Source organism: Numida meleagris, chromosome 4, assembly GCF_002078875.1.
Source record: "Numida meleagris isolate 19003 breed g44 Domestic line chromosome 4, NumMel1.0, whole genome shotgun sequence".
In the NCBI taxonomy this organism is placed as follows: Eukaryota; Metazoa; Chordata; class Aves; order Galliformes; family Numididae; genus Numida; species Numida meleagris.
The window spans coordinates 35677078-35692519 of NC_034412.1; the positions used below are offsets into that span (position 1 = coordinate 35677078).

The 15442-nt window shown below is 39.0% G+C and overlaps 2 protein-coding genes across 3 annotated transcripts in view; one reads left to right on the forward strand and one right to left on the reverse strand.

Moving 5' to 3' along the window:
* Nucleotides 1–15442, reverse strand: part of ANAPC10 (anaphase promoting complex subunit 10) — a 343652-nt gene that overhangs the window by 182266 nt on the left and 145944 nt on the right. The window lies entirely within an intron of this gene.
* HHIP (hedgehog interacting protein) overlaps nucleotides 53–15442 on the forward strand; it is a 76100-nt gene continuing 60710 nt past the window's right edge. The window contains exons 1-3 of the mRNA XM_021395446.1: nucleotides 53–505; nucleotides 7135–7330; nucleotides 14577–14733. Coding sequence (XP_021251121.1) covers nucleotides 239–505; nucleotides 7135–7330; nucleotides 14577–14733 — 620 coding nt within the window. The 5' untranslated portion in view covers nucleotides 53–238. The remainder of the gene's footprint in view (nucleotides 506–7134; nucleotides 7331–14576; nucleotides 14734–15442) is intronic.

Below are 15442 nucleotides of genomic sequence, written 5' to 3' on the forward strand. Positions count from 1 at the left end.
GGCGCGGCAGCGGCCGCTGCTGAACCTGTGCCGCTCGCGGGGCCCCGCGGCCGCCGAGCATCCTCCGCCCGCTCGCTTTCCGCTCGTCCTCTCGGAGCGGCGCTCCCCGCGGGCCGCCCGCTCCGCTCCCGTTCCGCAGCCTCCGCGGGAGGGAGGGAGGTGGTTTTCCCGAAGTGCAAAGAAAAGTCCGTGGGATTCCCCTCCTCCCCCTCGGGCGCGTTCGCACGCTCCCTCAGGCATGATGCTCAAGATGCTGCCGTTCAAGCTGCTGCTGGTGGCCGTGGCTCTCTGCTTCTTCGAGGGGGATGCCAAGTTCGGGGAGAGCGGCGCCCGGAGGAGAAGGTGCCTCAACGGGACCCCGCCGCGGCGGCTGAAGAAGCGCGACCGCAGGCTGCTGTCCCCGGAGGCGCCGGGCGGCGCGGAGGCGATGTGCCGCGGCCTCTACCCGCGCCTCTCCTGCTGCTCCCGCGCCGACGCGCAGGGGCTGCTGCACGCCGGGGCCAAGGTAGGCACCGCCGGCGACGGGCGCTGCGGCCGCTTCTATTGCGCGGGGGCGCGGGACGGCGGCAGCCCGCCCCCGGCGCTGCTCCGGCGCCGGGGGAACGCGCACCGCCCGCGGGGGACGGGCGCTCGGCGGGTACGGCGCGGGTCTGTCCCGAGCGCGTTGCGTGGGAGTGCCTGGGGGCCGCCGCCGGGGCCGGTGCGGCGGGACCGTGCCGCCCGCAGGTAGTGGCCCCGCGAAGGTGGAGGAGCGGGACGGGCTCTGGCTGCCGTCCGGGCACTGGCAGCGTCGGGACCGTAAACGAGCCCGGCGGTGGTTTCCGGTTTATTTTTCTGGGGTAACAAAAATCTCGTCCAATTTTCTCCGCCTGTTTAGTCAAGAAGGGTTTGGGATAGCGGACGGCGTCGGCGTACCCAAACTTTACGATCTCCGCGGCCCTCGGGGCCCCGCGCTGCCCGCGATGACGCGCGTCAGCCGCAAAGCCCACCCGCGGCCGTGACAGCGCCCGGCGCGCAGCGCCCGCCTCGGCCGGGCTCCGGGCGACGAGCGGGCACAGCTCCGTGCCTGGCAGCGCGGCGGGGGCTGCGGGGAGGCGCCTGCTCAGTGCGCGGCTCCGGGCACCCTCCCGCCTGTTGCTGAGCCCCGCGGGCGTGCGGCACCTCGCCGGGCGGCGCGGCACCCAGTAGCGTCATTAGGAAGCGCTGCACGTGAAATAAGCCATCAGGTGTCTTTTTTTTTTTTTCCTCTTTTTTTTTTTTTTTTTTCCTTTCCCGCTCTCCATCCTGGTTCAGGTTTAATTAAGAATTCCTTCGTTACAACTCTGTAGTTGTCAGGGTCTGCGAGACTCGAGGAAAACTTGTGTCCCAGTCTCGCTGGCCCAAGCATAATAAAAAAGAAATACCCGGCCTGAATCGAATTTTTATGCTCAGTTCACGGTAGATTTCACTCCATTCTCATGTAAACAGCTTCTACGAATCAACATATGTGTCTGGGTGGTATCTCTCACTTTGTTTTGTAACAAAAAGCCATATTGCATCATTTAATTTGCTCAAGTCATGCAAATAGGAAAAAATCAATAGGACAAAAAGGGGTCGACTTATCCTCCTCCCCACTAAACTGCTGCCCACACACAGAGTCCTGTTGCTTATGGCAAAAGAATAACAACAACACCATTGTGTTTGTTAGTTGGTTCACTAATGGGTGAAACTGGAGAACATCATTCTCCTTCAGTCCCCAGCTCTGTCCAAATGTTCATGCCTTTTGAGGGAGCATTTGTCCTACCCCCTCTATTCCCAGATGAGTGAGAACTGTCTTACTGCAGGTTTTCAGCTGCAGATCTCTCTTTATTCATACCATATGCAGCAGCAGTTTGAGATTCAAGGCAGATAGATTTCTTCACGTCGTCTAGAGACAGTGTCATTAAGCCCCCGTGTGATAATTGAATTAAACTATAAGCTAACCACACGCGGGTAACCTGAAAGATCTAGCTGGGAAAAAGAAAAAAGAAAGAATAAGGACTGGAAAATATGTCCTCAATTCACCCTGTTTGTAATGGCTCAGTGGCATATATGCTACTGAGATTGTCCAGTGCTTGCAGACCCTTGCAGCAATTGGCTCAACGCAGTAAATTGGAAGTTGTGTTTCAGTAACTTTTCAATCTCCAGACGCTTGAAGGGTTTATTCTCTTCTTAGAATTACTTGAAAATATCTTCTAGTTCCCCTTGGATTCCATTGGACTAAAAGTACTTAAAACTTCATATAAATGTGTGGCGCTGACCATATATGCCACACTAGCTATTCCTGAGCTGTCAAATCCGTTCTTTTTTTAAATATAAATTACACTTTTTAAGGAATATAATTTTACAGGATTTTAAAATCAGACTATTTTCCATCACAGATTAACTTTTCTGAACCCCTCAGATCTGCTTCATCATATCAGTACATGTTTAAGAAAAATGTCAAAATATGTCATTCACCAAATGAGATGGTCTTTCCATAAAAGACATGGTAAACTGTTACAGAATACATTTGAACAAAACTTTTCAAAAAGCACATTTTTAAAATTCTGTTCTATGACAGTCCAAAAAATAGCCTGTTTAAATGTTGCTCTCCATCATCTATCTATGGCTATGACATCAGCAGAAACTTCAACACCAGCTTCCTTAAAAACAAAGAGTTGAGCATGCTCAGCAGACATTTTCATAAGAGGTTCTTGGTTAAGATGCTGGGTCTTTGAGAATTTTTGACCAAATTTGTGAAATTTATAATGAAAATGCCACCACTGGCTGCGGCTTTGGGAGCAGAAATGGAGCTACCCTAATAACCATATACAGCACTGCACTGCCTCAAGTATGATTTTTACATACTGCTGTTGACATTTAACTGTTTGTCTTCTAATTTTCTGTGCTATCCCTTTGTTTACGAAGGACTACTACATCCCAGTCGAATATTGTAATACCAGTTTTTCTGAAAGTTTGCTTATAACCCAACAGGCAAGGAAGTCCTCTCTACCTCAGTTGGCTTCACAGCCAAAGCTGTCAAGGAAAGGGTGAAAAGTAATTGTTTTCAAGTGTGCCCTTTTACAATCATTTGTTTGCTCTGGCTCTTTCACGAACAAAGGCTATTGTTAAACATATCCAACTAAACAAATAACTCATCTCAGAATCCCTTTAACAGCTGCCTTAGTACAATGATCTATTTACATATTACCCTAAAATTGAAACCGAACTCTTTAATGACATAATCCAGTTCTATAATACAGAAGAAGCATATGTTCAACCCAACAGCTGAACAATCTCGTAAGCATATGATTTTTAGACATAAATGCTTGTATATCAAATATAGCTTAGTGCAATGACTTATTTCACTGTGGGTTGGGTTTTTTAGCATCAAAACGATGTTGCCTTTGAGACTAGATACGACAAGGGTACACAAAACAGATGACTATATTAGATGTAAAGAATTTCTGTCTCTCTACTGTGCCTTCCTCTGGTACTTCTTCTTTGCACTATTCTTTTTGTTGATAAACCAATGTTGTATGCTATGCTTTCCCCTACTCTCCAGGATTTATCTTACCTTTAGTCTATGCGTTTTACTTTCATGTGGCAAGAGATTAAAGGATGATCTTACAGATGTTGTAAATTAGTCAGCAGCAGGCAATAATCATTATTAGGCATGTTGCAATAAATGTTTGGAAGTTTTACATATTTTCCAGAGCACAGTTAGTTTAAGCCACTGAAGTTTGATGATTTCATACATGACTTTAAAAATTAAAACAGGAAATTAGTTTACATTTCTTCAAAAGACCAAAGCCATTGTCAACCATAAGGTCATTTGCAAAGTGGAGAACCAACAGAAAAAGGTTCATTCAAATAAGTATTGCAGCTTTCACTTACAACTGATTTAATATACTCCGGGATAAATACGTTATCGATTTACTGAGATTCAGAATAGAACAGTTGTCCTATCTCCCAGCCAATAGAGAGTTATACATCAGACCTCACACAGAGCAAACGTTACCACCCGATTTTGCTTTAGCATTCTAAAAGTTAAATAACATACTTGATTTTCAGATAATTGATTGACTCTGATTCCTTAATCTTCCGATTAGCTATTATATGACCAAGATTCATTCCAGAAATGACACGAGGGGGTGAATTCCTGTGGTTAATTCCTGGATAGCAGCTGCTCAGGGGGATTAGGATCCTTTTGTCTTAATTCTGAGGACTGAAATATTGGCAAGCATTTCTTCTTCTGTATCACCAGGCAACGTCAATTACATTTTCCACAAGAAACAGTAAATTAGCTTTGATATCCTGTAATTTCTTTTTTTTCTTTTTTTTTCTGTTCATAATTCTTTGTGGAGCCTTCCAGTAGAAGGAGTAGAATTTTATGTTTGCATCACGGAGTTGTGATTGCGGAGTTAATTCAATAAACACACTGAATATTTACCTAGTAATACCTAGTGTTTACTTGCACTTCTAAACACACCATCATACTGCTACTGCAAGAAAGCCTACTGCTTGAGATTAACTCACTGATGAAAAAATCTGAGACTTCTGCAAAGCAGATGATAGTACTGAATATAGGCAAGTGCTTTGAAGAGTCTGTAGTCATGGTGCACTTTCACTTGGTGGAAACACCAAAATTGGTCATTTCACCCTTACTGAAGGAGAGCTTCCAGCTTCTTAGTGTCATCAAGTTCTTAAAAAATTGCATTTATGGACAGTGCTTTCAATCATCCCCTACTGACCCCAGACTTTGTTCTGTTTGGCAGACAATGATTTGATTGAATTACATACGCCACTTCCCATCAGAACACCAAGGTACTTTGTCAGGATGCCATCATTCTTTAAGAAATTACAGATTGTGCAGATAATTGCCTCAGCATTGTGGATTACTGCAAGCACCTAGATTGCAATCCCACAGAATATTAAGTCAAGTTCAAAGTTGTAGTTATTATTTACTTTGGTCATACTTTATTGTAGCTATAATTATATTTTTAGTTCTTGTCCTTAAGGCATTTTTCCCAGATCTGTCACATCTAGAACAACATCTGAAACTCAAGAAGGAAGACTGAGGTTAACAGTTCTGCTGCTATGGCCCAAGTGAGAAATCTAGCAAAAAGAACCTTTTTTTTTTTTTTTTTTTTTTCCCCTGGAGATGAGCTGAGGCTGTGGAAGGAATTCACCAACAAACTCAGGGTGAAGGCATACCTTTCACCATACATGCAACATGCAATTAATTGGTCTTCAAGTTAAATAAATAAATAAATAAGCAAGCCTTGGGGGAAAAAAAGGATATGAGACAATTATAATCCCAAAGAAGATCTGAAGAGAGATAATAAACCATAGATGGCTGATGTTAGTCACATGACTTAATTGCAGGTGCCGTGAAGATGAAGATAATCTGAGAACAGATAGTGCAAAGAACAGAACATGTAGTACATTCAATGATTCCAGCAAATCTGAAGGAATTATACTAAAAGCCAATAGCATCTCTTCCAGAATAAGGGCAGAGGCCAAATGGTATTCTTCTAATCAGTGGTCTAAAGTTCGCCGCTAAACTTTACTAAACATTTCAGTTAGCCTTATGACAATACATAGTTAAGACTAAATTTTCCTTGAAAGAGTTTATCTTCTAAATTAATGCTCCTTTAAACAGGAACATATTACATGTGTAACTGCATAGGCCATATATTGTATAATAGTTTGAACACATAGCTGTTTAAAACAATGGGGAGTGCATTTCTCTCAAATGTTTTATGCTTGCGTAATTATGATATAAATAAAATGATGAGTTCGGAATTGTGTTACCAAAGTGCTGCACCCCAGAAGATAGCCTATGAGACAGCATACTCAAACACATTAAGAGTCTTCATGCACTGAATAACTAATTTTATCAAAAGTAATTTAGATAGTTCCCATCAATGTTATGCTGCAGGGAAATGACACATTGTAAAGTCATTCTACAAAACAACTCAGATATGAACTCCAGCAAAACTTTGTTGCTATTTTCAAATGCAACATTTACAAATATTTATAAATTTTACGGAATATAAATACTTACAGCATTAATATTTCTTAAAATAAGCCTCTTACAGTCTTTGTTTATAGCCATGTTAAACAAACAGTTGAAATAACCTGAGCTTTGTTTTTGCATTGGATCAGATTCAGACCCTCTCAACTGAGAACACATTTCCCATTATCCACCATTGGGATGAATGATCAAAAAACAGTCCATGTGGTTAACAACAGATTAACAAAGTGCACTGCATTCAAAGACTAATAAAGACAGCTATGCTGTTTTCCATTATTTTTCACGATTTGATGACATTGCGCTCCTTAGGCTCGTGTGTTTACTTAAACACATCATCAATCATGGTTTAGTGCTTCTTCAAGTACTACGCATAATATATGCTCTTTTTTCAGGAGAAAGTTACACTTTCAAAATTGAGAGAAACAAGATGCTATGGACAAATTCTTTTTTTTACCTTATGAAATGTCTGAAAACATACAGCTTTTTCCACCTCCAAGTAGTCTGCATTGGAGAGTGCAAAATGGGGAGCAGCATTTAAAAAATGAACAATCCCAGGCACCTGCCAAACTACACAGTAAGCGTTGCCGAAGCCAGACTACAGTATAGTTCAAGATGCACCTACTTAACAAATACCTACATGTGGTTTCCCTGATGTGTTTGATGGTAGAATTTTAGCTTGTACTCTAAATACTTGAATAGGTCACCTTTCAAGTTGTGTTTTTAAGTATTTCTGATAAGTGAGCAGAAGGCCTTCTGCTGTAGATCCTCCTGTAAATGATCACTGTAGTGTAGAGATTGCCTGTGCGATAAGAGTTTGCAAGCGTGAGCCCATAAAATACTTTCACTACTATTATTCTTATCTGGGAAAGAGAAGCAAACACTTGAAATATCACTGTACTAATGGCATATTGCACATTTCATTGTAATAATTTTTGTACCCGATTCTTCTGGAAAACTGAAATGAAACATGACGCATTTATTACAGACTGTATTGGTTCCATTAGCATAATTTATGACATTAGATCATAAAGTCTTTTTGTATAAGATGGGGAAATAGGTCATGTGTTTATTTGTCTTTGGTTTGTGGCTTGCAGATACTTTCTGTCATGAACAACACAGAATGTGCGAAGCTACTGGAGGAAATCAAATGTGCACACTGCTCACCTCATGCCCAGAATCTTTTCCACTCACCTGAGAAAGGGGAAACTTCTGAAAGAGAACTAACTCTTCCCTACTTGTGCAAAGACTATTGTAAAGAATTCTATTATACTTGCAGAGGTCACTTACCAGGTAAAACCTATAACAAAATATAGAACTAAAGGATGTCTGCTTTGAAATGTTGATATTGCCTGAGTAGTCATAGATTCAACTCCTAACCAGGTAAAATCACCGCTGATATCCAGGGGATTTTGCCCATGCAAAGACAGAATATCTCAGGGCCTCCATGATGATTCTTACTTACATGGAGAGGTAAATATTTTGAGCTCTTTTTTGCCACCTTCCTATTTAACTCTCCATGAAACACAGGGTTATTTGTTATCAAAGGCACCTGAAGCCATTGCCTTTTTTGTATATTAGTTTGTTCATTCAAATAATGTAAACAATTAGTTGGCCATCCAAAAGGCTATTCTAAATGACAGAGCTTTCAAATACAAGAAATAAAGAGTGCTGGCACTGCAAGCTGCCGACACTACAAGCTGATGAGTAAAGTGTTTTTTCTGGGTTTGTTACCCTAGAAACTTGTGGGTTTTTTCCACAGTTTAAAGCCCCTTGAAATCAAAGAGAGCTTTTTGATAGACTTCTGTGATCTTTGAATCAGTTCCAACATGCTGTTAACAACCAAATTCTGAACTAACCTAACACTTCCTCACTGCAGCCGGTAAAGTTAGCTTGACATAACCAATAGCAGAATGTGACTGGTATTGTCTAAGGCAGTCACCAAATGTGTGTTATCACTTGTAAATAAGTCAACAAAATAACGACAGAAGATGGTCCTTTTACAAATACGGCTGTAATGCACTATTATGTTAAATAACATATTTGGTATTCTCAATAGTAAATTATTTATATGTTTAAGGCTGTCATTTTTAAACTATGCTTTTTTCTTCTTCCAAACACTGCTTATAAATAATGTCACACAGGAGAAAATAATTAAACTGGTTACAATTTTTGACTAGCAACACAGACTGGAAAGCAGAGTTAATACGGATAAGAAAAATGAATTTACAAATAGTAATTTTTGATATGTGAACATAGCTTTGTAATAGAACATAAACATATTTGAGTAAAGGGGATAGTTTAAGTGGATGAGATTTGGAGGAGGGTTTTTTAATTGCATGTGTACAGTGTGTACTTGTTCTCTATGAAATCCCAAGAGTGCGGGGATTTTTTGCAATGTTCTTTTATTGGCTTGAGAAAATATTTTGAATTGACTTACTTTTTCCCCTTTACTGTGGTTTAACATGTATCTCAACCCATTCAAATATGAAAATATTATTATTGTCTTTATAAACTAAGAGATGTTTCTAAGGCTTTCTTAAACCAGCTGTTTCTTGCTCTTTATCACATTCCCCAAAGCGAAGCAGAATAGGTCACAGTTGCCAAGACTGCCTGCTGAACAGCGATAATAGATTAGATATTTTAAATGTTTGGCCCACTTGAGAAGTCAGCACAAAGACTTTTTTTTACATGAGTTGTAACTAATGCAAATGATTAGCATATTCGGCAGAGCAAGTCCATTATGGTTGTTTAGTGAAAGTCTGTGTTTCTGAGGAAACAACTTTTTTTAACTGGAAAAAGTGAAAGGGGGGAAAAGGGAGGAAGAAGGAGGAGATGGAGAGAGGGAGAGAGAAAGAGAAAGGGCTGAGCAACACAGGAGCTATAGCCACAGGAACCTCACTCCTCAGATCAACATATGTGGTGACGAATGACAAATTTATTTTTCTACAAAGTTTGTGTATATGTAAAACTGCTGAAGTGCATCAAGATGTCAAGTGCTTTTTGTGACCACCCAGCTTGCCTTGAAAGATAACCAGATGAAAGCATAACTTTAGCACTGGACAGAGCACTGTGCTTTGCAGGAAGAGAGCTTACATACTTTAGCATCAGTTAAATTAGGATTTTTCCTACATCAATCAGACACTAATAATCATTCTATATATGTCTTCTGAAAGTGGGTAGTACTAAATAAATAAATAAATAAATAAATTGTTGCATACTTGCATCCTAAAGTGGGGTTCATTTGGTGGTCTGGTTGGTCCACATGGTTATAGATGCCTACACCAGTATTTGATGAAGGTACTAAGATTCATGCCCCTCTTTTTGATAAGATTGCCTATGGGATTTTAATATAGTTTAATATACATTTGAAAATGTAAATAATTAAAAAGACAGCTAATTAGGTCTTCTGTTTTACTTGTGAGACCCGTGTGCCCATAATATTTATTGCAAAAGGAAAAAAAAATATGGAAGCTGTGTTTTCAGTTTAGCCTGGAGGATTAAACAAAGAGTTGGAAATTAACAGGCCCCCAGACCGGAAGTCTCTGCCAATGATTCACTGTACATTTGTTAAAAAGTCAAGTAACTACTCTTCCTCCATTAAGGAATGCTAATTGTTCCTGAACACCAATACAAAGGACTGTAAGGGAAGTGCTGACTACAAAAGTAATTTTAGCTCTTAACTGCTGCACAAATTAGAAATGTTATTAGCAATTCAAGATAACAGGCATCTTTTCTAGAATTGTTAGCAGTACAAATTAACCAAGAAGACTAAGAAACTGCACATCAGTTTTTTGATGACTTGGCTCCAGAAATCCATTTATTGTTCTTTTTCTATTTGCAAAGATGAAAACTGCAGTATATCATTGGTTGATTCTGTTGAAGATAGTCATCTGCCCACCAGTTATGACTGTATCAGGATTTCCATTTACTTCTTTAGTAGTTTTGAATATCCACAGAATAAGTGGACCCACTTATTTATTCAAGCAGATTAACAGGAAGCTGTTAGCATTTTATGGATGCTTTACTGCAGGAGGGTGCAATGTTTCACAAAATCTGAATATGGAACTTCTCTTCTTCATCCTGGTTGACTTTTCTCATTATTTCTCATCTGATCATCACTGTGAATTTCAGTTTAAGTGATTACTGATGGGAAGCTGGAGTTAATGAAGTCTCTTCGAACAACAGGAATTTTAAGATTTCCAAGGTCATAAGAGAAGACTGTTTAATATTTATTATTAATACAGTTATGTAAAGAAAGGCATGGCTGATTCTCTGTCTCGGCATGAGCAAAAACTTGACTCATGCTCGTAGAGGTGACATATTCTGAAGAACAAACCTGTGCCTCAGCCACAGAGGGTTCTGCCAACGAAAGACATTGGACAGATTTTGAACTACGTGCACTGCCTTATTTCCATTTGAAGAAATAGATTCCAGATGACTGTGTGTGAATCCACATCCAGGCCTAGATCTGAGCACAGGCATTGCCAGAACAGATGGTAGATAGCATTTTTTTTTTTTTTTTTTTACTCCAAACAGGGGCAACCCAGCCCAAAAAAGCAGAAAACTTCTGAGAAATTCTGCAACTGACACAAAGCTTCCAGAAGTTCTAGTTTGGTCTACTTGTAGCTATTGTGCACATAGTCAACCTGGAGAAAAATAGTAGTGATGCTACTGCTAATAAGAACAGCAGAGGGATTAACCCTGACACTGCCTTCGTGAAGGTACATGCATCGTGGCAGTGTGACAAGAGGGCCTCTAGTCACTTCAAAACCAGTAGGAAGTGATGTGAGCTACCACTGCGCCTAGTATGTTTTGAACAAGTCAGTCTGGAATCACCTCTTTGGTCTGGTTTACACTGAGAGTTGAGAAGAGAGACAAGATGTGAAAAAATTCTCATCTAGCTGTTGGAAATGCAACTCAGTGAAAAAAAAAAAAACAGGCAAACGCTTCTTTTACACAATACAGAACTATATGCACAAGGTCAGCAATGTAGTAGGAATAAAGCAAGTGAGCCTGATTTTCATACACTCTCCAAGCCAGTGCAGGTCTATGCAAAGGAGTGGATGAGATGATATTCAATTCAGTGTGCTGTGTGAACAAGGAAGACCAAGACAAATTACACCATGACAGAGTTAGGCAGAATCATGGTCAAGCAGGGAATTCAGTGAAGTAGAATTTGGTGAAGGTAGGATAGGAATAATATGATACAGTGTGAGGAATAACCAAACACAATACTTGTGGAGAGAGGAGATAAGCGTCAAACAAAAGTAGAAAAAGTAGGTTTTTTTCCTTTGAAAAAGTTTGAAATCATGCAGCTTATCTCCACAGATTTTTAAAAATTAGAACACGGAAAGCCTTCACTGTAACTGCCTTAACTGAATAGTTTATGGAAAATAGTTTGATTCTGGCTCGCAAGGCAAAGTTTTAAAAGTGCAGAAATGCAAGCCTATGCAAAATCCAACATGTACAACACTTAAATTCTATGCTGGATTTTCCTTTGTGACTTAAGTTTTCTTTATTAACAAGGGCATGCTCTATGAATACACATATTTGGCAGGAAATTTGTAATGACACGTACGATTCTTTAAAATACAGCAATAAATTCAGAAATTCACACAGGACTAAACGCCACAGTCTTATTAGGCATAGCTCTCATAGTGGATGGTGACAGACCTGTTTTCAGATAAACTCCAAGTGAGCAAAATGATCTTTTTTTTTCTCCCCAGAATAATTCCAGTGCCTAGGGGCACTTGTCATGGACCATTCTTCTGGACATTGTACAAGCGCTGAACAAAACAGCGATGTCTCAACTAAAGATTTTACATTCTAAGCACTATAAAGGAAACATTAAATGGCTATAAGCGGATAGAAAAGTAGAAGTATTTTTTTAACTGTCTTTACTGAAGCTTATTGCACGGTGAATCTAGCATATAGAACACAGAAGCAGATGTTTTTTGTAAATTACTGTCTTCTTACAGAACAGAACTACCCCTAATGCACAGATGAAACTGTACCTACAGAGGTCACATTCCCATCAACAATGCAACAATTTAACAATTCACTGACTGATTTTCGTAGTTCAATTCAAAACTCACTTCTTAAGAACAATTCTAAGAAGACTGGAATGTAAGCCTTATCTTTTTTCAAACCAGAAGGTTGCAGAAGGCAACTGCAGTGCAAGATGTACCTAAGTGCACGATAAAATATTTCATAAGGAAAAGAGATTAGTCTTACATGTAAGAAAAGATCTTGCCTAAGGCATTAGTTAAGTGAGTTTGCATCAGATTGTTATTTGAAATGAACATTTACTGAGTAAAAAACATGATCGAAATATGCTCTCAGTTATCCTGACTAGAGATAAAATTCAAGCCAAGAGTAGTTTATTTATAATAAATAGTAGGTGGCATACTTAGAAAATGCTAGAAATTCTTGGAAACTGTACACCTCTAATTTTCTGTTGCATCTTCTGTAGTGATCTACTGTGCCTAGAGAAAGAAATTATTAAATGTAAAATGGTGTATTCTTAAGTCAAATAGCTCCAAGATTTTAGATTACCTTTGATTTTGGCATTCTATCTACAAAGCCTTGGAATACTAGTTCGTGATTGTATCAGCGTTCCTCTTCAGTTGTTCCACTTGAAATTGTATCTCACATTTTCTCCAAATAACTGCTATAAATTAAAACCAGCTCCTTACAGATGATTTTTACTGAAGCTCCAAATCATGGTAATTAAACTTTTATACCACAACACGCTACCATGTGTTTCCAGATACTATTTTATAGAAACCAAAGGCAGGCTTTGTCATGTTATTTGTCCAACATTTTTAAAGGAAGATGCATATGAGAAGAAGTATAGTTGGGTGGGAAAGGCTTTCCACTCCACAAAAATTCTGGGATCTAAAAAATTTTCCTATTCCACATAAGGAAGAAATTGAACTCTTTCGAAATTTTCCATGAAGAAAGCCACAGAGAGACCACCCCAGGATGGCTAATAAAGCAGTTGTTAGGACATTTACTTGGGAAATGGGAGACTTAGGGTCTAACTCCTGCCTGACAGATGAGGGGCACTGACCTGAATATTCCTCTTTCTAATGAAGCACCCTGATTACAAGACATCAGAGTATAGTGATATGAAGTTTGCTGTCTGTCTCTCTCTTTTTCATTTAAGAAGTTTCATTTTGGACCAGAAACATAATTTTAACTAAAGTTTTGTCACAATTGATAACGTTTTTGAAAAAAACATTGCTTTTAAGAAATTGGCATTTTCCAAAGAAACACAGCTGTCCCTGATCAGCTTTTATTGTAAATTGTAAGCCAGAGGTTTTATGGCCAAGATCTGTGGATTTCTGCATTATTCACAGGTTGTAAAGCCATGCATAAATTAGACCTCTAATTCCAATGAAGTGCTAATTCTGCGTATCCTATCAATTATGTCTTGGACTATAGTACATCCTAGCCCAGTATGCTAATAATCCAAAAAGTAATAAAGGTGACTTAAGACATTACGTTAACATCTGTTCTAGTAAAATACTGAACATGTAACTAGCTAAATTCTATCTTAGATTCAATACTAATGATTAAATCTGGATAGAAATGACTTGATATAGGTTTGTGGACAGAGATAGATATTTTTACTGTCATTAAACATACTGTAGTATTAGCAATGCCAGGGGCTTTCCTTAAAGGCTCTCATTTTACCAACATCTTGTTTCCCCTGTCTTCAAACTCCCTTCTGTTTTAACCTAAAACCTAAAAAGCACCCTTCATCCAAGCCACCTTAAAGCCAGCTCCAATGCAGCACGAGATACATCCCCCTTTTCAGTGGGACACTGCATTTACTCACTCTCATGTCAAGAGCCCACCGGAGGCCAATTGCCTGCCAACAAGGTGCAGGTACTTCTTGCTTTCTGAGAAACCAATTATTCGCGTCTCCAACTCATGTTTTGGGTGACAGCATTCCAGTGAGTCTTTACTTCACATCTTTTACCAAAATCTTTACCAAAGGTTTTACTACAACAAGTAGGTTTTTTTTCAAGTTCATAAATCAGTGAAGAGTTACCATTTTCATTAATTTTTTGGCAGAGTAACAAAAGATACTGATTCTTGCTAAAGCAATACAAAAGGGATCCAATACAAAACTAAAAGCAAGAAAAAAGTTAAATGAAAGCTGTTCAAGCTATTTTACAGCAGGTACTACACTTCATTAGTAGATGTAAAATCAGGAAAATATATATGACAGCCTTAACTCTGACCTTTGCCCCTTCACTTTCTTATGACTAGCTGTAGTATCATTTTGAATTGTTTTTTTCTTATTTAAGCACACTGAAAATAAAGCTTAATACAAATACAAACGAATAAACTATAGAAGGTAATAGTTTGTATTTATTCAGAGCAGTCCTTTTTTGCAGATAGCACTTTGTTTAAAACAACTAGTTTTTCCACTCAATATGCAATCTATTTAAAGATTAGTTTGACAGCTCAAAACTGCAGACATGACAACACGCTAAATATTTGTATGCTCTTTTGCATTTTTAAGGTTTTCTCCAAACTTCAGCTGATGAGTTTTGCTTTTACTATGCAAGAAAAGATGGTGGTGTATGCTTTCCAGATTTTCCAAGAAAACAACTGCGAGGACCAGCTTCTAACTCCCTGGACCACATGGAGGAATATGACAAAGAGGAAGAGATCAGCAGGTTCATAAAAATAAATGCTGTTTAATCTGAAAAAAATAAAATCGCAAAGTGGTTTTCACAGTGAACCAGCTCAGTCTGTGCTTATGCTCAGCAGCTGTGTTTTCCAGATGGTACTTTCTTTTGCTGTAGCTGGTGTATATTGAAGAGAAAGTTACATTAGCTTCAATATTTCAGTAACAATTTATATTTAAGTTGCTAATAGATGTTAGAATCTTGGCTTGATCCAAGCTGTGGATCTTGGTTGGGGTCCACATTGTGAATGAAACACCTTTCTAGGACGTCATTTCTACCTGAATTTAACATTACTAAGCAACTATGATAGGTTTATTATTAAAATATCTATATTATGTTTTTTGTTTTTTTCCTCCATTTGTTTTTCATTGTGAAAATTATTAAATTAGATTGTAAATAAACTGCCTCATTGTAAGTCACTAATGGACTTTCAAAACCAAGTTTTGCAAAATTGTAGAATTGCTGGAATTTACTTTGTTTATTGTACAGTAGATTTTTTTTCCATTAATAGTTTTTTCTCTTTAACAACATTTTACCTATTATTCTACATTTCAGATCTAAGATTTCTTCATTTTCTCCTTCTTATATACAAAACAAATTTTGCTCAAGGGGAGTTAAAGTTGATTTTTAGTACTGTCTGTTTGCATACATTCAAGGAAATCATTTATGCTGGATTGTATAGCAGTGTTTGTAATAT